This window comes from Leucoraja erinacea, unplaced genomic scaffold (genome assembly GCF_028641065.1).
Source record: "Leucoraja erinacea ecotype New England unplaced genomic scaffold, Leri_hhj_1 Leri_172S, whole genome shotgun sequence".
NCBI lineage: Eukaryota > Metazoa > Chordata > Chondrichthyes > Rajiformes > Rajidae > Leucoraja > Leucoraja erinaceus.
Window position 1 is genome coordinate 176987 of NW_026576034.1, and position 22331 is coordinate 199317.

The 22331-nt window shown below is 52.4% G+C and overlaps 1 protein-coding gene across 1 annotated transcript in view; it reads left to right on the forward strand.

Moving 5' to 3' along the window:
- The window catches only part of znf638 (zinc finger protein 638), a 123203-nt gene extending 104473 nt beyond the window's left edge, over positions 1-18730 (forward strand). The window contains exons 20-26 of the mRNA XM_055666018.1: positions 2641-3832; positions 5767-5829; positions 8685-8871; positions 11006-12181; positions 13271-13390; positions 16191-16312; positions 18443-18730. Coding sequence (XP_055521993.1) covers positions 2641-3832; positions 5767-5829; positions 8685-8871; positions 11006-12181; positions 13271-13390; positions 16191-16312; positions 18443-18493 — 2911 coding nt within the window. The 3' untranslated portion in view covers positions 18494-18730. The remainder of the gene's footprint in view (positions 1-2640; positions 3833-5766; positions 5830-8684; positions 8872-11005; positions 12182-13270; positions 13391-16190; positions 16313-18442) is intronic.
- Positions 18731-22331: the final 3601 nt, after the last annotated feature.

Sequence of the window (22331 nt, forward strand, 5' to 3'; positions counted from 1 at the left end):
GATAGCTGAGGTGTTGCATTTTTGGAAGTCGCACCAGGGCAGGACCGACACAGTAAATGGTAGGGCTCTGGGTAGTGTTGTAGAGCAGAGGGATCTAGGAGTGCAGGTGCATGGTTCCTTGAAAGTAGTATCACAGTTAGATACGGTGGTCAAGAGGTCCTTAGGCACCTTAGCCTTCTTCAGTCAGTATTGAGTATAGAAGTGGGAAGGTCATGATACAATTGTACAAGACATTGGTCAGGCCACACTTAAGAGTATTGTGTCACCATGTTATAGGAAAGATGTTGTTAAGCTGGAAAGGGTGCAGAAATGATTTACGAGGATGTTGCCAGGACTGGAGGGGCTGAGCTATAGGGAGTGGTTGAGCAGGCTGGGACTATTCCTTTGAGAGCAGGAGGAAGAGGGGTGATCTTATAGAGGTGCATGAGGTGAATAGATTGGGTAGACGCACAGAGGCTTTTACCCAGAGTAGAGGTATCGAGAGCCGCAGGACATGGGTTTAAGCTGAAAGATTTAATAGGAACCTAAGGGGCAACTGATTTACAGAAAGGGTGATGGGTGTATGGAACAAGCTGCTAGAGGAGGTAGTTGAGGCAGGTATTATCGCAACATTTAAGAAACATTTGAACAGGCACATGGATAGGATAGGTTTAGAGGGTTATTTACTTTATAGGAGTAGAATTAAACCATTCGGCCCATCAAGCCTACTCCGCCATTCAATCGCAGCTGGTCTCTGCCTCCTAATCCCATTTTCCTGCCTTTTCCCCATAACCCTTGACACCCGGTATCATTGGCCAAATGTAGGCAGGTGAGAGTAGTACAGATGGGAAATGTTGGTCAGTCTGGGCAAGTTGGGCCAAAGTGGCAGTTTTCACGCTGTATCAGTCTGAGTCGAATAGATCGGGTGAATGCACAGTCCTTTTAACCAAAGATGGGCAATCAAGAACCAGATAGCATTAGGTGTAAGGCGAAAGAGGAAAGATCTAATAGGAACTTGTGGGGCAACTTTTTCACACTGAAGGTGGTGGATATATGGACGAAGCTGCTAGAGAAGGTAGCTGAGGCTGGGACTATCACAACATTTTAAAGACATGGATAGGAAAGGTTCAGAGGGATATGGGCCAAATGTCAGCAAATGGCCATCATGGGTGAGTTGGGCCATAGACAGACCCAGGAACTGCCTGATGAAAGGACATCAGTAAAAGAAAGCAAAGTTAAATTGTACTGCCCCAGGTGCTGTATTGTCAGTCCATTTCAGCAGCACTGGGATAATGTTTTAAATGTGAAGAGGATGTTTCCACTGGTGGGAGAGTCGATGACCAGAGGCCTCAGCTTCAAGATGAAAGGACGTACCTTTAGGAAGGAAATGAGGAGGAATTTCTATAGTCAGAGGGTGATGAATCTGGATTGCCACAGAAGGCTGTGAAGGCCAATGCAATGGAAAAAGGCGGAGATTGACAGATTCTTGATTAGTACGGGTGTCAGGGGTTATGGGGAGAAGGCAGGAGATTGGGGTTAGGAGGGAGAGATGGATCAGCCATGATTGAATGGCAGAGTCGACTCGATGGGCCGAATGGACTAATACCGCTCCTTAAACATGATGAACATGATAATGTAAATAATGAAGCATGATATTACAGCTACGTCCCACACCGGTCATTCCTGCTTCTCCCCATTCCTGCTGGCATTAGCACGTGACACCAGACACAGGAACAGCTTCTTCCCTTCTCTTCATAAGGTCATCAGTGATAGGAGCAGAATTAGGCCATTCGGTCCATCAAGTCAACTCTGCCATTCAATCATGGCTGATCTATCTCTCCCTCCTAACCCCATTCTCCTGTCTTCTCCCCAGAACCTCTCACACCTGTACTAATCAAGAAAGGTTATCAGGCTTCTGAGCGGTCCTTCCATTAGCTAGGGTACTCTCCGATTCACCCCTTTCACATTTTGTCTGTGGAATTCTCTGCCTCAGAGGGCGGTGGAGGCCGGTTCACTGGATACTTTCAAGAGAGAGCTAGATGGGGCTCTTGAAGATAGCGGAGTCAGGGGATATGGGGAGAAGGCAGGAATGGGGTGCTGATTGGGGATGATCAGCCATTGAATGGCGGTGCTGGCTTGGTGTAGGACTGAATGGCCTACTCCTGCACCTATTGTAGACATTGGACTTTGTCTGTGGAAGTGATGCGCTACAATGCTGAGAACTATATTTTGCACTCTGTATCTTCCCTTTTTCCTCTGCCTATTGTACTTGAGTTTGACTTGATTGTATTTATGTCGAGTATTATCTGATCTGTTTGGATTGCATGCAAAAGAAAGCTGTTCACTGTACCTCGGGACATGTGACGATAATAGACCAAAACCAAAAGAACTCGGAAGAGGGCGGCACAGGACCAGGCCCTTCGGCCCACCCTGTCTGTACTGAAGATGATGCCAAGTTAAACAACTGCAGAGCCCTGAGCTGTGTTATTCTTGTTCTGATTTCTGTGTGTGTGTGTGTGTGTGTGTGTGTGTGTGTGTGTGTGTGTGTGTGTGTGTGTGTGTGTGTGACTGGGCCGGGGGTGTTGCAGTAAGGGGTGAGTGTGTGGTTACTTTTCTCCTCCACAGTCTGAGCCCGTGCTCACCATCACCTTTATTTCTCAGTGGTGACGCCAGCACGGAGCCGGAGTCGAAGGAGCCTGCGCCGGTGGCGAATGCGGAGTCTGCCGATGTGGAGATGACCGCCGTGACCAATGAGAAAGCCCCAGAGCTGCCGAGTGACCAAACTAAAGCAGAGGCCGCCAGCCCGGCCACAGCGCAGACGGCTGGTCCTGAGGCCAAGCCGCAGACGGGGGGCACAGCACCACAGAACCAGTCGCCCACTGCTGTCGGCAATCCCCATGCACCTGTCAAAGCCCCAGGCACAGCCAGCAAGCTGCCCGTCACCAAATCCCCGGCAGACCTGCCCGTGGCTGGCATCGGCTCCGGCGATTCCTCCCCGGCCACCGGCAAACCCACCACGGCGAGCGGAAACACACCGTCCAAAGCCGCCGCTGTGGCGACCAACGTGGCTACACCTTCAGCCGTGCCTACAAGAGCTGCCGGTAACAGCGTCACCGTGCCCACCAAACCCATCGCAGCCTCCCCGAGCCTGCAGGTCAAAGTCACCGCCGACGATGCAGTGGCCAAACTCGGCGACGCCACAGCCAAGCCCACCGCAGACGGTGATGATGCAGCCGGCAAACCCACAGCTACAGCTGAGACCGGTGGGGCAGTCAAACCCGTGGCCACTGCTGTGCCGGGCTCCACCAAACCTGGCCCAGTGCCAGCTCCGGCAGTGGGCAACGCCAACCCGGCTCCTGATAACGCTGCTCCCAATCCCACCGACCCGGCATCGGCGGAAGGCAATGGTGCCGTGTCCAAGCCGGAGCCGGCCAGCGACACTTCGTCTACTGCCCCGGCTATGGAGAAGGACACCCCCGAACCGAGTGTGTCTCCCCAGATCACGGACGGGGCGACTGCCCCCTCTCCCACCCAGACCTCCTCGGCACCGCAGAAATCCACAAACCCCACCTCCAGCACCAGGCCTCCCAGGTCCATGGTGGTGAAGCCCACGGGCAAAGAGAGCGCCGCGGCCAAGACCAGCGGGGCCAAGAGGAGCGTTGGCCCCAGGAAGGAGCACGCACAGCGGGGTACGGGCAAAGGTGGCATGCCAGCACGAGGACGCAGCACATCCCGGGAGAGCTCGAGCCGAGAGGGCAGTGGCCGCGGTGCCACCGCATACCAGAAGGAGTCCCGCGGCGAACGGCGACCTCACCCGCGGGACAGAGAACACCAGAGATACTCCAGGATCAAGGTCAGCCTGGCCCCAACCGCGGCGGCTCACTAACACACCCCTCACCAACACACGCGGTTCAGTAACGTATGCCCACACCCAACCACAGCCCCTCATTAATACAGTGCATAGAAATACTCAAGGGCCTGTCCCGCTTGGGCGACCTAATCTGCGAGTTTAGAAGAGTGTCTTCAACCTTCAAACTCACAGCATGGTCGACACGTGGTCATAGGAGGTCCTCTGAGGTTGCTGGAACTCTCCTTCGTGATCGAGTGAAGTTCCCGAATACTCGTGGCCTCAGCTAGGTCTCGGAAAATTTTCAGCATGTTGAAAAGTTTTCCGCGAGTAACATTTGGTCGGCATGGGTCTTTTTAACTCGTAGTGCAGTGGAGTGGGGTCGCTACTTACTTACAGGCAGTCGAGGGCAGCAATCTCCTTCGCTGACCGGGTCTTTTGATTGGCTCATTGGAGTTTCAGGACCAAGGAAGACCTACCGGTAGGTAAAATGCCCACAAAACTTTATTAAACTTCTTAAAAGTGTCTCCACTCCTTCTCCCCCCCCTTCTTTCCCCCCCCCCCCCCTCTCCTCTCCCCCTTCTCTCCCCCCCCCCCCTCCCCTCCGCGCTTTCTAAAGGACTTACCGTATACTGTGGCAGCCCTTTACCTTCCACTTCATCGCGCAGACAGCGCTCCTCCGCTTTCCCTGGCCCCCGCCTTCGCGATGTGTTTGTGTGCGTGTGTGTGCGGTCGGTCGATGCAGCTCACGGTTCGGTCGATCCAGCTCGCGGTCTCAACGCGGACAGTCGATCCAGCTCGAGGCTTTCCAGGCGTGTGCCCTCGAGCTTGAAGGTCAAGAACACTCTTCTGGACTCGCGGATTAGGTCGCCTAAGTGGGACAGCCCCTTCACTGAGACCGTATGCAAGTTCAGACCAGGCCCCGTGCTTGATCTCCTGGAGCGGAGCCCAAATTGAGCAAGCTCACCACTTACCCCCTCACCACCACCACCCTCTGGGTACAATTACTCCCCCGTACATTGCCTTTAATGTTGCCCCTCTCACCGTAATGCAATGCCCTCCAGTATTTGCTATTTCTGATAAAAGAGTGTGTTTATGCCTCTCATTATTTTATGAACTTTTATTAGTTCTCCCCTTAACCTCCAATGTTGCAGAGATCCAAGCCTGGCCAACCTCTCCCTGCAGCTAATACCTCCTAATACTTTCCATTTGGAATATTTTTGGAGGACCAGGAAACCAAGAACCCAGGCGTCATTCTGGCATTCGGGACTGAAGAAGGGTCTCGACCCATTCCTTCTCTCCAGAGATGCTGCCTGTTTCGCTGAGCAACTGCAGCTTTTTGTGCCTTTCATTCTGGTAAACCTCCTCTGCACCCTCCCCAAAGCCTCCTTCCTTCCTCATCATTCCTGCAATGAAGCAGAAAGAACTGCACGCAATACTCCAAATGTGGCCTGACCAAAGTCCCATAAAGCTGCATCTTGATTTCTTGACTCTTATACTCAATGCCCTGACCTATAAAAGCAAGCATGCCATAAGCCTTCTCTACCACTCTCTCTACTTGTGTTGCCACTTTCAGGCAGATATGCAATTGGACCCTGCGATCCCTCTGCAAGTTACTGGTGTGACCGTGCCATTAACTGTGTATTGTCCCCTTACATTGAACCTCCCAAAGTGCACCACCTTACACTTGCTTGGATTAAACTCCATCTGCCATTAGTGTGGCCGTTTCTGTAGCTGATCTATATCCCGCTGTGTACACATGGCGAAGGCATATTATCTGAGATGTGTGTGTGCGGCCACCTGTGTGTGGGCCTCTGCCTCTTGCTCAAAGCTCAACTGGCTCACACTGAGCCTCAGAGTGTAGTCGGGAAAGCTCCAGGGCATCAAGCACACTACCCACAGAGCAGCTGCTGAACAATGATACAACTTCTGTCTTCCAGACCTTTCATGACCGCAACAGCCGGGATCGGAAGCCCAGCGTCCGGAGTCCAAAGAGAGAAATGGTGACTTTCCTTTCTTATCCTCTCTCTCCCCCACACCTCCTGTTAGTCCCCTGCCCCCTCTCACCCAGAGTCCCTGCCCCCTCTCACCCTGAGTCCCTGCCCCCCTCTCACCCAGAGTCCCTGCCCCCTCTCCCCTCCCTGCCCCCCTCTCCCCAGAGTCCCTGCCCCCTCTCCCCAGAGTCCCTGCCCCCTCTCCCCAGAGTCCCTGCCCCCTCTCACCCAGAGTCCCTGCCCCCTCTCACCCAGAGTCCCTGCCCCCCCTCTCTCCCCAGAGTCCCTGCCCCCTCTCACCCAGAGTCCCTGCCCCCTCTCCCCAGAGTCCCTGCCCCCTCTCCCCAGAGTCCCTGCCCCTCTCCCCAGAGTCCCTGCCCCCCTCTCACCCCCAGTCCCTGCCCCCTCTCCCCCAGAGTCCCTGCCCCCTCTCCCCAGAGTCCCTGCCCCCTCTCCCAGAGTCCCCCCCCTCTCCCCAGAGTCCCTGCCCCCCTCTCTCAGTCCCCCCCCCCCTCCCCCAGTCCCTGCCCCCTCCCCAGAGTCCCTGCCCCCTCCCTCCCAGTCCCCTGCCCCCTCTCTCCCAGTCCCCTGCCCCCCCCAGAGTCCCTGCCCCCTCTCCCCCAGAGTCCCTGCCCCCTCTCTCCCAGAGTCCCTGCCCCCCTCCTCCCCAGAGTCCCTGCCCCCTCTCCCCCAGAGTCCCTGCCCCCTCTCACCCAGAGTCCCTGCCCCCCTCTCCCCCAGAGTCCCTGCCCCCTCTCCCCGTCCCTGCCCCCCTCCCCCTCTCCCCAGAGTCCCTGCCCCCCCCCGTCCCTGCCCCCCTCCCCCTGCCCCCTCTCCCCGTCCCTGCCCCCCCTCTCCTCACCCAGAGTCCCTGTCCCCCCCTCTCACCCAGAGTCCCTGCCCCCTCTCACCCAGAGTTCCCTGCCCCCTCCCTTCCCAGTCCCCTCCCACTCCAGAGTCCCTGCCCCCTCTCACCCAGTCCCTGCCCCCTCTCACCCCAGTCCCCCCCCTCCCCCTCTCACCCAGAGTCCCTGCCCCCTCTCACCCCAGAGTCCCTGCCCCCTCTCACCCAGAGTCCCTCTCCCCCCCCTCTCACCCAGAGTCCCTGCCCCCCTCACCCAGTCCCTGCCCTCTCACCCAGAGTCCCTGCCCCCTCTCCCTCCCCCCCCCCTCTCACCCAGAGTCCCTGCCCCCTCTCACCCAGAGTCCCTGCCCCTCTCACCCAGAGTCCCTGCCCCCCTCTCACCCAGAGTCCCTGCCCCCTCTCACACCCAGAGTCCCTGCCCCCTCTCACCCAGAGTCCCTGCCCCCTCTCACCCAGAGTCCCTGCCCCCTCTCACCCAGAGTCCCTGCCCCCTCTCACCCAGAGTCCCTGCCCCCTCTCACCCAGAGTGCCCCCCCCTGCCCCCTCTCACCCCAGAGTCCCTGCCCCCTCTCTCACCCAGAGTCCCTGCCCCCCTCTCACCCCAGAGTCCCTGCCCCCTCTCACCCAGAGTCCCTGCCCCCTCTCCCCAGACCCCTGTCCCCTGCCCCTCTCACCCCCAGAGTCCCTGCCCCCTCTCCCCAGAGTCCCTGCCCCCTCTCCCCAGAGTCCCTGCCCCCTCTCCCCCCCTCCCCCCTCTCTCCCCAGAGTCCCTGCCCCCTCTCTCCCCAGAGTCCCTGCCCCCTCTCACCCAGAGTCCCTGCCCCCTCTCCCCAGAGTCTCTCTCCCAGAGTCCCTGCCCCCCCCCTCTCTCTCCCAGAGTCCCTGCCCCCTCCCCTCTCTCCAGAGAGTCCCTCTCTCCCCCCCTCTCCCCCAGAGTCCCTGCCCCCTCTCCCCCAGAGTCCCTGCCCCCTCTCCCCCAGAGTCCCTGCCCCCTCTCCCCCCAGGTCCCTGCCCCCTCTCCCCCAGAGTCCCTGCCCCTCTCTCCCCCAGAGTCCCCTGCCCCCTCTCCCCCAGAGTCCCTGCCCCTCTCCCCCCCAGTCCCTGCCCCTCTCCCCCAGAGTCCCTGCCCCCTCTCCCCCAGAGTCCCTGCCCCCTCCCCCCCCCCCACAATCCCTGCCCCCTCTCTCCCAGTCCCTGCCTCCTCTCTCCCAGAGTCCCTGCCTCCTCTCTCCCAGAGTCCCTGCCCCCTCTCCCCCCGCCAACTCATCCACACTGGCCAGAATGCCCCGTCTTAGCCAGCCCCATTTGCCCGTGCGGGTCAGGCAGCATCTGCGGAGGGAATGTACGGATAAAGTGAAGATCAAGGCCCTTCTTCATACCCCGACTCAAGATGCCGTCTGTCCATCCCCTCCACAGCTGCTGCCTGACCCACTGAGTCTTTTACAGTTCCTTGTGCACTTTTCTGATGCCCGTCAGCTCCAGTAGTGGACAGATACTTATTTTAAGACTCATAGAGTCATATAAAGGAAACAGGCACTTGCCCCAACACGCCCGTGCCAATCATGCTACCACTTGCCCAAGTTTGGCCCTTGTCCTTCTAAACCTCGCCTATCCACGTACCTGTCTACGTGTCTTTATCATGTATTTGTACACTGTGGACGGTTCAATTGTAATCATGTATTGTCTCTCTGCTGACTGGATACCGTACAACAAAAGCTTTTTAATGTTCATGTTATGATGGTTGATATAGATGGTTGTTCTAGTTTACATGGTTACAATTGAAGTGTTGTATCACTGCCCTTTTTTTAAATGACATGAAAAAGACATTTGGACAGCTACATGAATAGGAAATTGGAGGGATATGGGCCAAACTTGGGCAGGCGGGACTAGTGTAGATGGGGCAAGTTGGGCCGAAGGGCCTGTTTATGTGCTCTGTGTCTCTCTGACTCTGCCCCTGGTTCCAAATCAACCAACCAGTGTTTTGTTTTCATTTGTGCAGGTAAAGGACATCTTCCCCTTTAACCTGGACGAGTTTGTCACCGTGGATGAAGTGGGTGAAGAGGAAGATTCTGCGGAAGAGCAGATGCCAGGGGATGAGTCGCAACCCAATGCCCAAGCTGCCGAGAGCAAGGAGGGGGGAACAGCAGAAGACAAAGAGGATGAGCAGGCCCCCACGACCGCTGCAGGTATACACCTTCTCCTCACCCCCTCCCCATCCCTCCCCCTACCCTCTCATGACCACTGCAGGTATACACAAACCCCCCCCATCCCCATCCCTCCCGGGTATACACCATAGAGGTACATATGATACACCATATCATAGAGGGAGTACAGAGAAGGTTCACCAGACTGATTCCTGGGATGTCAGGACTTTCATATGAAGAAAGACTGGATAGACTCGGTTTGTACTCGCTAGAATTTAGAAGATTGAGGGGGGATCTTATAGAAACTTACAAAATTCTTAAGGGGTTGGACAGGCTAGTTGCAGGAAGATTATTCCCGATGTTGGGGAAGTCCAGAACAAGGGGTCACAGTTTAAGGATAAGGGGGAAATCTTTTAGGACCGAAATGAGAAAAACATTTTTCACACAGAGAGTGGTGAATCTCTGGAATTCTGTGCCACAGAAGGTAGTTGAGGCCAGTTCATTGGCTATATTTAAGAGGGAGTTAGATGTGGCCCTTGTGGTTAAAGGGATCAGGGGGTATGGAGTGAAAGCAGGTACAGGATACTGAGTTGGATGATCAGCCATGATCATATTGAATGGTGGTACAGGCTCGAAGGGCTGAATGGCCTACTCCTGCACCTATTTTCTATGTTTCTAACCCTCCCCCTACCCTCCCACGACCGCTGCAGGTATACACCTTCTCATCACCCCCTCCCTGAAAACGCTACTTAACTACTAAACCAGGTTCGCTTCTTAATAAACAGACACCACACAAACTGTTTGGTAGACCAGTTCAAAACTTTACTTAACATCGGCCGATGGAAGGGAGCGAGAATTCCAGCTAAGTGACCAATGTAGACACTTAACTGTGCTCAGCCACCTTCCCTGAACAACAGAATTACATTGCATTAAATAGGTTTTTTTTGTCCCCTTAGCACATTCCACAGACATTAGTCATGGTCAGAGGTACAGGAAAAGGTTTCCACAGAATGCATCACATCAAAGGCCTTTTATTTACATGGTACAAGATATACTAAAAACATTGGCCATTTGCTTTAGGTTATTTTATCTCCAAAGAGATCACCCTCGCTGCTTCCTCTCTGTCACTTGGTCCCTCATAAACATAGACCATTTGTTTACAAAGATGTGACTAGCTATGTCTCTCTTCCTCTCTGTCACTTCCTCACTTGGGAGACAATGCTATAGGATTTATTATCTCACACACACCGCAACCTAAGGCAAGCCTAATTTGACACTAAATATAAGCTGTAAGCTAGCCCAGAAGCCAATTTAATATCTTCTTATATTTTTAACTAAAATTCGGCTTCATCATCCCCTTCACCTCCCATAACCACTGCAGGTATATACCCTATCCCCCCTCCCCCCCCCCCTCTGTGAGAGCTGTAGATACACTGTGGAAAGAGCTCAAGCATGTGATTTGAAGGTCCAAAAGGGGCCATAAAATGTCATTGCCGAGTCTGATTAAGAGTTTTTATACAGACGTTCAAAACAAGAGGGTGAGCAGGGAGGAGGAAGCAGGAAGGAGCGTTCACGGGTAATGAGGGATTAAATACTTGCAATCAGAGGATGTAGGTGAGGTGCTAAACAAGTATTCACTGAGGAGAGTGATATCAGTGTGGAGAACACTAATTTGCTCTGGCACTTTGAGATGGAGATGAGGCTGTTGCTGAGTGGACAAGTACCCGGGACCTGATGGGATCTATCCCAGGTTATTGAGGGAGGCAAGAGAGGAGAGGGTGTTAGCTACAGGGAGAGGTTGAACACAATTTGATTGATTTCTCTGGAACGCTGGAGGTTGAAGGGAGAACTGATAGATATAGGTATATAAAATGAAGGGAGGAATAGATAGGATAGACAGCCAGAACCTTTTGGTAGACACAAAATGCTGGAGTAACTCAGCGGGTGAGGCAGTATCTCTGGAGAGAAGGAATGAGCGACGTTTCGGGTCGAGACCCTTCTTCAGACTAAGTCAGAACCTTTTCCCAGTCAAACACTGGAGGGCATAGCTTTAATGTGAGAGGGACAAAGTTTAAAGGAGGTGTACGGGATGTATTTTACACAGCGGGTGGTGGGTGTCTGCAATGTGGAGGCAGATACGATAGTCTCAGCTCCTGAACCTTTCTGTGCCACACAGAGCCCGGCGTGCCGTCTACGGCAGAGGAGACGATGGAGGAGCCAGCTGGAGCCGAGCCAGAGCCCACAGCAGCGGGGGAGGAGGTGGAGCCCATGGAGACGGAGACAGAGCTGGGCACAACCTCCGCTTCAGCAGAGCCGGACAAAGGTTCCAGCACAGAGCCGGGCAAACCTGCCGATACAGAGCCTGGCAAAGCCACAACTACAGAGCCGGGCAAACCTGCCGATACAGAGCCTGGCAAACCTACAACTACAGAGCCGGGCAAACCTGCTGGCACAGAGCCTGGCAAAGCTACAGAGCCGGGCAAACCTGCCGATACAGAGCCTGGCAAAGCCACAACTACTGAGCCGGGCAAACCTGCTGGCACAGAGGCTGGCAAAGCTGCAGAGCCGGGCAAACCTGCTGGCACAGAGCCTGGCACAACCACAAAGCTGGGCAAACCTGCTGGCACAGAGGCTGGCAAAGCTACAGGGCCGGGAAAACCTGCCGATACAGAGCCTGGCAAAGCCACAACTACAGGGCCGAGCAAACCTGCCGGCACAAAGCCTGGCGCAACCACAAAGCTGGGCAAACCTGCTGGCACAGAGCCTGGCAAAGGTGCAGAGCCGGGCAAACCTGCTGGCACAGAGCCTGGCAAAGCTACAGGGCCGGGCAAAGCTACAGGGCCGGGCAAAGCCACAGCTACAGAACCGGGCAAAGCTGCCTCCACAAAGTTGGACAAAGCGGCTGCCACAGAGCTGGACAAAGCTCCCTCTGCTATGGATTCGGGCAAATCTCACACCGCCACAGTGCTGGGCAAGCCTGCCCTCACAAAGTCGGACAAAGCACTCGCTACCAAGCCAGGCAAAGGTCCATCCACACAGCCGGGGAAAGCCACTGTCACACAGCCGGGGACAGAGCTGTGCAAAGCTTCCGTGACAAAGTCAGACAAAGCTGCTGCCGTCACCGCGCCGGTCAAGGCCACCACTGCAGTCACCAGGCCACAAGCTGCCGCCTCAGCCGCAGGAAGCGCGGCGGTGAAGAGCCAGGCAGTGAAGAGCCAAGTGGTGTCATCGACAGGCGGAGGAGGGGAGCCCGCCCACGGCACAACTGGACCCCCGCCCGCCAGCTTGGTCACCGCCCCCGCGGCCTCTGCTGGGGACGCCACGAGGAGTGGCGGCACGGAGCAGCGAGCCGGTTAGTGCCGGGAGAGGGAGGGCCAGCCCACACCCGGGTTTGGCTGCTAATTTAACCAGCGCTCCCAGCTCCCCGACCCGAGCCCTTTACAAACTAGAGATGCAGTGCAGCTCACCGAATCCGCACCCACCAGCGATCACCCCGTACACTAACACTGTCCTACACACTAGGGACAGTTTTATTCTTACCAAAGCCAATTAACTGTTAAACCTGAACGTACAAACTTCATACAGACGTGGTCAGGATCAAGCCCAGATCTCTGGTGCTATGAGGCAGCAACTCTACCGCTGTGCCACCCTAGCTCTGTCCTTGTGGGGGGGGGTCAGAACTTTTGATCGCTGAGTCTGAAATGTCCCGTCCCGAAACGTAACCTGTCCATTCCCTCCACGGATCCTGCCTGGCCCACTGAGTTCCTCCAACACTTGGTGTTTTGCTCAGGATTCCAGCGTCTCTGTTTTGGGGCCTGTCTCACAGAGATGGGGGTGCTCGATGCACCCACCAGGCAGTGAATAATGTGCCAGAATATATCCAACCACATTGTAAAGAGCAGCAGGAAGAGGCTGTTTGGGCCTCTAACACTTCATTCTCACTGGTCCTAGATACAATGACATTCTTTAGTAAAAATAAGGAACTGCAGATAGTTAATACACAAAAGAACACAATGCTGGAGTAACTCAGCAGGTCAGGCAGCATCTGTGGAGAACATGATGAGGTGACCCTTATTCAGACTTATTGTAGAGCGGGAGAATCTCTTCCCCCCCCCCCCCCCCCCCCCCCCCCCCCAAAAAACACATCAGCGAGACCAAGCGTGGACTTGGCGACCGTTCCGCTGAACACTTATGATCGGTGCGCCAAGGCCGACTTGATCTCCTGGTCGCTAACCATTCCCAATCCCACACTCACCATTTTGTGCTGGGCATCCTCCATTGCCAGAGTGCGGGCGGCCACACACAAATTGGAGGAACAGCACCTCATATTGCGCTTGGGTAGATTACAACCTGGTAACATCATTGTAAATCTCTGTCCCCTTGGCCTTGAAGGCCAGTTGTCATGTTGTGGTGCCGTCCCTCACATGCTTCATTTTCTCAGATGCCAAACTGAAGAGGGAGCCTCCGCCAGAGTTGGGACCGGCGGCAAAGAAGATGAAACTGGCCGGCGCGCCGCTCACCCAGCTGAAGATGCCTCCGTACAAGCCCAACAGTCCCATCGGTGAGTGCACAGAGGTCACGACATGGTCTGGCCTTGTACTGGCAGTGACTGCATCTGCCTCGTGTGAGGGTGAATTCCTCACCATTAAATACCATGCGATCTAACCTTCCAGACCAGCCGATCATGCAGAGCTTGTCGAATGCTGTGCTGAAATCTATATACGTGCTAACTATCTCTAATTGGCCTGTCTGTCCAAATGCATGTATATCTTATCCCTCAGAACACTCTCCAGTAATTTGCCTACCACAGATATTAAGATCACTGTTCTAAAGTTCCCAGGCTTTTCCTTGTAATCCTTCTTAAATGAAGGAACACTATAAGCTAACCTCTGTTCTTCCAGCACCTCACTTGGTCATACATGTATCTCAGCCATGACTCCTGCAATTTCCTCTCTAGCTTTCCACAGTGTCCTCAGATATATCTGATTAGACCCGGGAGATATATCTATCTTCACATGACATAGAAACATAGAAAATAGCAGAAGTAGGCCATTTGGCCCTTTGAGCCAGCACCACCATTCAATATGATCATGGCTGATCAGTACCCTGTTCCTGCTTTCTCCCCATATCCCTTGATTCTGCTAGCCCTAAGAGCTTTATATAACTCTTGAAAACATCCAGTGAATTAGCCTCCACTGCCTTCTGTGGCAGAGAATTCCACATATTCACAACTCTGGGTGAAAAGGTTTTTCCTCATCTCAGTCCTAAATGGTCTACTCCTTATTCTTAAACTGTGACCCCTGGTTCTGGACTCCCCCAACATCCGGAACAACTTTTTTCTGCATCTAGCCTGTCCAATCATTTAAGAATTTTATGTCTCTATAAGATCCCTCTCATCCTTCTAAATTCTAATGAATACAAGCCCAGTCGATCCATTCTTTCGTCATATGTCAGTCCCGCCATCCCGGGAATTAACCTGGTGAACCTACGCTGCACTCCCTCCATAGCAAGGATGTACTTCCTCAAATTAGGAGACCAAAACTGCACACAATACTCCAGGTGCAGTTTCACCAGGGCCATGTCTAACTGCAGTAGGACCTCCTTGCTCCTATACTAAAATCCTCTTGCTATGAAGGCCAGCATGCCAGTAGCTTTCTTCACTGCCTGCTGGACCTGCATGCTTACTTTCAGTAACTAATGTATAAGCACACCCATGTCTCGTTGCACCTCCCCTTTTTCTCATCTGGCACAGTTAACACGACTACATTCTATCTTTGTCCCGCCCCCTCCCCTGACATCAGTCTGGAGAAGGGATTCGACCCGAAACGTCACCCATTCCTTCTCACCATGCCTGTCCCGCTGACTTATTCCGGCATTTTTGTCTACCATTCAGATAATAATCTGCCTTCCTGTTCTTGCCACCAAAGTGGATAACTTCACATGTATCCACATTGTACGCATCTGCTCCCTCACCCAACCTATCCCAGCATCTTCCTCACAGCTCGCACTACCACCCAGCTTTATGTCATCCATAAACTTGGAGATGTCACATTTAATTCCCTCGTCTAAATCGTTAATATCTATTGGAAATAACTGGGGTCCCAGCACCGAGCCTTGCGGTACCCCACTAGTCACTGCCTGCCATTCTGAAAAGGACCCGTTAATCCTTACTCTTTGCTTCCTGCCTGCCACCCAGTTCTCTATCTATATCAATACTCTACCCTTAATATAATGTGCTCTAATTTTGCACACTAATCTCTTGTGTGGGATCTTGTCAAAGGCTTTTTAAAGGTCCAGATATTACGTCAGCACTTCCTCGACTGTAACACTGACTGTCTCCAAGACACTTCCATTCACTGTCCCAGGTTCCCCAGTCCTCATGTCTTTGTCCACAGTATAAACACAGGAGAAATACTCATTGAGGACCTTACCCATCTCCTGCGGCTCCACACACAGATGTCTGCTTTGGTTTTACAGGGGCCCCATACTCTTTCTAGTTGCCCTCTTTCCCCGAATGTCCTTAAAACCTGTCCAAATGTCTTTTAAAAGATGTAACTATATCCACTTCTATAGCTTCCTCTGGCAGCTCATCCCAGATCTGGACTAGTCTCTGAGTGTGCTACGGAATAGTTGATGGATTTTAATGCAGACGTTCTACAAGACTAGTGTAGATAGAGCAGGTCGGTCGGTGCGCGTGGGCAGGTTGAGCCAAAGGGCCTGTTTCCACGTATGTAACTCTTGACTCTTAAGTCAGGACGTTATGTTGCAGATGTTGGTGAGGCCATATTTGGAGTATTGTGTTCAGATTTGGTCACCTTATTATAGGAAGGATGTTGCTAAGCTGGGAAGTTTGCAAAGAAGATTTACAAGGTGTTGCCAGGACTTGAGAGCTTGAGCCACAGGGAGAGGTTGAGTAGGCTCGGACTTTATTCCTTGGAGCGCAGGAGGATGAGGAGTGATCTTATAGAGGTGTACAAAATCAGGAGAGGAATAGATCATCTAAAAACACCTGTCTCTTGCCCAGAGTAGGGGAATGAAGAACTAGAGGACATATGTTTAGAGGGATATGGGCAAATGTGGCTAGCTTAGATGAGGCATCTTTGTGGCATGGACAGTTGGGCTAAAGAGCCCAGTTTCCGTAGAGAACAGCTCTATGACTCCCATAAACCCCCAACCACACACCCCCACCACTGCCATTCTCATGCTGACTACCCCTCTACCTGTTCAAGGTGGTCTCCAGGGGAGGTAGAGAGTGGGATGGGAAAGCAAGGGTGCAGATGACTGGGCCAGGTTGGAGCTTGGGGTGAGAGTGCTGTCAGCCCCTGGGCAGGATTCATCTCATCATCCTTGTCTGTCTGCAGGTGTGGAGTTCATTGTCCCCAAGACGGGCTACTTCTGCCAGATCTGTTCCCTGTTCTACACCAATGAAGACACGGCCAAGGTGACCCACTGTGGCACTGTGCTACACTATAAGAACATGGAGGTAAGTAAGGCTGCTCTTGCACTCTTCACCAATGCCTGTTGTGTTGGGAATGACTCTGGCATGGGGATGAGTGGGTGTCCTTTGCATTTACTACTTAGTTTAGTTTATTGTCAGGTGTACCAGGGTACAGTGAAAGGCTTTTGTTGCGTGTAAACCAGTCAGCGGAAAGACCATACATGATTACAATCCAGCCATCCACAGTGTATAGATAGATAATAAGAGAATAACATTTAGTGAAAGGTAAAGCCAGTAAAGTCCGCTCAAAGATAGTCCAAGAATCAGCAATGAGGTAGATAGTAGTTCAGAACTGCTCTCTAGTTGTGGTAGGATGAGTCAGTTGCCTGATAACAGCTGGGAAGAAACTGTCCTGAATCTGGAGGTGTGTGTGTTTTCACACTTCTATACCTGGAGTGGCGGGGGTGAGACTGGTCCTTGATGATGCTGCTGGCCTTACCGTGGCAGCGTGAGGTGTAGATGGAGTCAATGGAAGGGAGGTCGGTTTGTGCGATGGTCTGGGCTGCGTCCAAAATTTGCTGCAATTTCTTGTGGTCTTGGATGGAGCTGTTCCCAAACCGTGCTGTGATGCATCCCGATAAAATGCTTCCTGCGGCGCATCTGTAGAAGTTGGTGAGAGTTGTGGGGGACATGACGGACTTCGTAAGTCTTGTAAGGGAGTAGAGGAGTGGGTGTGCTTGCTTGGGCGTTGCTTCAGTATGGGTGGTCCAGGAGAAGTTGTTGGTGATATTGACTCGTAGCACTGAAGAAGGGTTTCGGCCTGAAACGTTGCCTATTTCCTTCGCTCCATAGATGCTGTTTCTCCAGCATTTTTGTCTACCTTTGACTCCTAGGAATGTGAAGCTTTCAACCATCTCTACTTCAGCGCCGTCAATGCAGACTGGGGTGTGTGAACCGCTTCACTTCCTGAAGTCCATCACTATCTCCTTTGTCTTGCTGACGTTGAGAGAAAGGTTTAAGGAGGAACTGCAGATGCTGGAGAAATTGAAGGTACACAAAAAATGCTGGAGCAACTCAGTGGGTGAGGCAGCATCTATAGAGGGAAGGAATAGATGACGTTGCCTATTCCTTCACTCCATGGATGCTGCCTCACCCACTGAGTTTCTCCAGCATTTTTGTCTACCTTCGGGTTGTCTTGACCCAAAGTTCTCGATCTCTATCATATATCAGCCTCCACCACCACCGTTCCAGACCCCCACCACCCTCTGGGGGAAAAAAACTTGCCCCGCACTTAACCATGTGGAGGGAATGCCTTCCACAGATGCTGCCTGGCTCGCTGCCTTTTGCTCACAATTCCAGCATCTGCAGTCTCTTGTGTGCCTCCTGGTGATCAGAATGTTGCCTGGATTAGAGGGTTTGAGCTACAGGGAGAGGTTGGACAGACTTGGGTTGTTGTGTCTGGAACGCCAGAGGTAGAGGGGAGACCTGATAGAAGTTTATAACGTTTATGGGTACAGTCAGAACCTTTTTCTTAGGGTGGAAATGTCCAACACTAGAGGGCATAAGGTGAGATGGGGAAAGATTATTGGAGATGTGCGGGGCCGGTGTTTTTTTACACAGGTTATTGGGGGTTTGGAATGCATTGCCAGCAGTGGTGCTGGAGGCAGATACAATGGTGGCATTTAAGCTTTCGGATAAGCACATGGAACTGCAGGGAATGGAGGGAAGATAGACACAAAAAGCTGGAGTAACAGCGGGTCAGGCAGCATCTCTGGAGAGAAGGAATAGGGGAAAAGGGAAAGAAATGTGACGTTTTGGGTTGAGACCCTCAAGGTTGGGGAGAGGGAAACGAGAGACATTAAAAGGTACACAGAACAAATATATAAAGGTATGCAAAAGGACAAACAATGATTGTAGAGAAGGAAGAATCACGGAGGGGAGGCAGCAAGAGAGGGTGTTATGGAACCCATTCGAGAGAGGAGGACTTCTTCAGAGTAGGCATACCTTGAGGAGATTTTGCAGTGGAGCAGATGAAATGCAGACTATGTGCAGGCAGATAACAAATGGTCTTGGCATCATGTTCGGCACAGATGTTGTGAGCCAAAGGGCCTGTGGGGCTGTACTGTTCTATGTTCTCCACATGCTGGAGTGACAAAGCCGTCTGGTGTTTTTCAGAAGTACGTGAGCCAGCGGCGGGAGGAGAGCGCGGGCAAACAGAACAAGTGAAGGCAGCCACTTGCAACAGAGTATATTTTGGGTCCAAGTGTTCTCCTCTCCTCCCCCCCCATCCTTCTCTTCCTCCTCCAGCTTTACCAGACAATTACAACATTGTACAAATTATCTCAACACTGTACTGATTATGGAAACTGTTCTTTTGGGTTATCTTGTTGTCTTTGTGTTTTTACATAAATTGTTGTAACAATTGCTGATTCAGTTATGCAATTAAAATTATGTTCTACAGAAGTGCATGTTTTAAATTATTCCTGGCATATCAGTTCCCCATTTGAAGCAGCACATCCCACCGTGTGTACACAGACCCATCCTCCTCATGTGCAGGAAGGAACTGCAAATGCTGTTGTAAACCGAAGGTAGACACAAAATGCTGGAGTAACTCAGCGGGACAGGCAGCATCAAAGATGCTCGACCGTACTGTGGTAACATTTTGCAAGGAGCAGAAGAGGTCACGATCAAATGCAGTGCCGTCCATTATGTTTGGGACAAAGACCCATCATTTATTTATTTGCATCATGTCTCTCAATTGCAAGAGATGTGAAGGCACTTGACATCGATGTGGAGTCCTGGGAGAGTCTTGCAGCTGACCGCACGAGGTGGAGGGGTACCCTGAACCAACATCTCAAAACGGGGGAAGAGAAACTGTTGAACGCAGCGGCAGACAAGCGGGCACGCAGAAAGGAGCGCAGCAACTTCAACAATCCAGAGACCCCACACACAAATGTGACCTTTGCCACAGAGACTGTCACTCCCACATTGGTCTCTTCAGCCTCAAGCAACGCTGCTCCAGTCGAGGTTTGCAGCAAGCAGCCAACAACTAGGATGCATCACCCATGGTCAGTCATGACCGAGGGGAACCTACTACAGGTGCACAACCTTTTATCCGAAGATCCAAATAACGAAAACCTCCGAATAGCGACATTTTTCAGTCCTTGAAGAAAGGTCCGTGAAAACGTTCACCGAGGGCGGCCCGCAGAGGGACAGCGGAAACTCCGGTCGGTCCTCGAAGAAAGGGGAACTAAATCCCCATTCATATGAGGTAAATGTAATTGGCAATAGCTGCTACCTGCCAGCTGCGAGTTCCTACGGTGACTTACGATACACAGTGTATCGGAGTCTTGCTTGGGGCATCAGCGGGGCAGGCAGCGTGATTGGCTCCCTTCAGTTTGAACCTGTGCTGCTTCATGCTACATGTGGCATGCTTCCCTCCCCTCTACATTACACTGTTCTTCACGTATGCTAGCAGCACAGTGCCAGTGTCAGGACCAACGGAACACCGACCCCCAGGCCCACTAGCACGGAGATATCAGACATCCCCGTTCCAACTCCAGAGGAACACGCTCCCCGTATGGGCGAAACTGATGGTGTGCAAGGGGTATGTCTTGTTCTTGTGGCGCAGCTCGGGCTGTGGGCGAACTGCCACGTCGCCGTAGCGGCCCATCGGGGAGCGGATTCCTCTGGAGTTGGAGAGGGGGATATTGTGCTGTTTTTCGCCCCCTACTATCCCAAGACAGGACGTTCGAGGGCGGCCCGCAGAGGTGACAGCGGAACCTCCGGTCGGTCCTCGAAGAAAGGGGAACTAAATCCCCACATAAAAGAGAAGGTGAGAGTTTGCGCGGGAGGGTTAGCAATTGACAATATGCTGCTACCTCACTGATAAAAAGTTCCCACGGTGACACGATACACAGTTATCGTGAGTCTTGCGTGGGACTTTCACTCAAGCAGGCAGCAGCAGATTGTCGCTCCCTTCATTTGCATCACCCCCTCTGCTTCCCGGCCAATGTGTGACCCCATCCTTCCCCTCTCCAGCTCCCCGCTCATTGCACCCGCGCGGGGGCTTTGTACTGTCTTCACGTCGGCGATGGCAGCCATCAGGCTAGTGTCACCGGAGAGTCAGGACCAATTGGGACGTCGACCACCGTCAAGCACACCAGACCCCACCCACAGCCAGCAGCAGCCCAGCCCCGCTCCAACTACAGAGGAACATGGGTTGCGGATGACGGGGCGCAGCTCGGGGCATTGTAGGGGCCAATCGGGGAGCGGGTTCCTGTTGGTCCTGACGTCTCCGGCCACTGCTATCCTCCGGGAACTGTACCGCCCTTCAGGGTGAGCAGGAGACGGGTTGTTTGCAGTTGCAGAGGGAGGGGGCAAGGGCGGTACAGTTCCCAGTCTCAGCTCCAGTCCAGGGGGCGGCCGGAGACGTCAAGGACCAACGGGCACGACAGGCCCACTGCAAGAGAGAGCAGCCAGCTTCAACTCCAGCCCCGCTCCAACTCCAGAGGAACACGTAGGGGCAGAAGCTGATGGTGTGCAAGGTGTTCTTTGCCACAGAGCCACTGTCACTCACATCGGGGAGCGGATTCCTCTGGAGTTTGGTGCTGTTTCTGCTTCACACAGCACGTTTTTAGAGCAATTTCCAAAGTTCTGCCGACCAGTCGTACACCTCTCCTACACTGCATTTCATACAAACATTTATTCTGCATGAAAAAACTACATTGAAGACTCAAACTCGCGACCGAGTAACTGCCGGGATCAAGGCGCAAACTCGCGACCTTGCGGATATGAGCCGAGCACTCTACCACTGAGCCAGCCATTAAAATCTACGCTAAAAAAAATCCATTCCGAAGACCGACAAATTCTGAATTACGAAAAGTGTCTGGTCCCAAGGCTGTCGGATAAAAGGTTGTGCACCTGTACTACTCCACAGTTTGAGATTTATAATAAATCACATTGTCAGATTTTATCAAAGGCCATTTTTATACATTTTGGTTTCACCATGTAGAGCTGTGTTTATACAAAGTCCCCCCATTTCAGGGCACCATAATGTTTGGAACACATGGCTTCACAGGCGTTTGTATTTGCTCAGGTGTGTTTAATTGCCTCCTTAATGCAGGTATGAGTGAGCTCTCAGCACCTAGTCTTTCCTCCAGTCTTTCCATCACCTTTGGAAACTTTTATTGCTGTTTATCAACATGAGGACCAAAGTTGTGCCATTGAAAGTCAAAGAAGCCATTATAAGACTGAGAAACAAGAATAAAACTGTTAGAGACATCAGCCAACCCTTAGGCTTACCAAAATCAACTGTTTGGAACATCATTAAGAAGAAAGAGAGCACTGGTGAGCTGACTAATCGCAAAGGGACTGGCAGGCTAAGGAAGACCTCCACAGCTGATGACAGAAGAATTCTCTCTATAATAAAGAAAAATCTCCAAACACCTGTCCGACAGATCAGAAACATCTTCAGGAGTCGGGTGTGGATTTGTCAATGACCAGAAGACTTGATGAACAGAAATACAGAGGCTACACTGAAAGATGTAAACCACTGGTTAGCGCAAAAATAGGATGACCAGGTTACAGTTTGCCACGACGTACTTAAAAGAGCAACCACAGTTCTGGAAAAAGTACTTGTGGACAAATGAAACAAAGATTAACATATCAGAGTGATGGCAAGAGCAAAGTATGAAGGAGAGAAGGAACTGCCCAAGATCCAAAGCATACCACCTCATCTGTGAAACACGGTGGTGGGGGTGTTATGGCCTGGGCATGTATTGCTGCTGAAGGTACTGGCTCACTTATCTGACTACTTTCATTTACATGACATCGCTGTGTCCCAAACATTATGGTGCCCAGAAATGGGGGGACGATGTATATAAACACAGCTGTAATTTCTACATGGTGAAACCAAAATGTATAAAAATGGCCTTTAATAAAATCTGACAATGCTTACTTTAACCACGTGTGATTTTTTTTCTATTACAAATCTCAAATTGTGGAGTACGGAGGCAAATAAATAAATAAATGATGGGTCTTTGTCCCAAACATTATGGAGGGC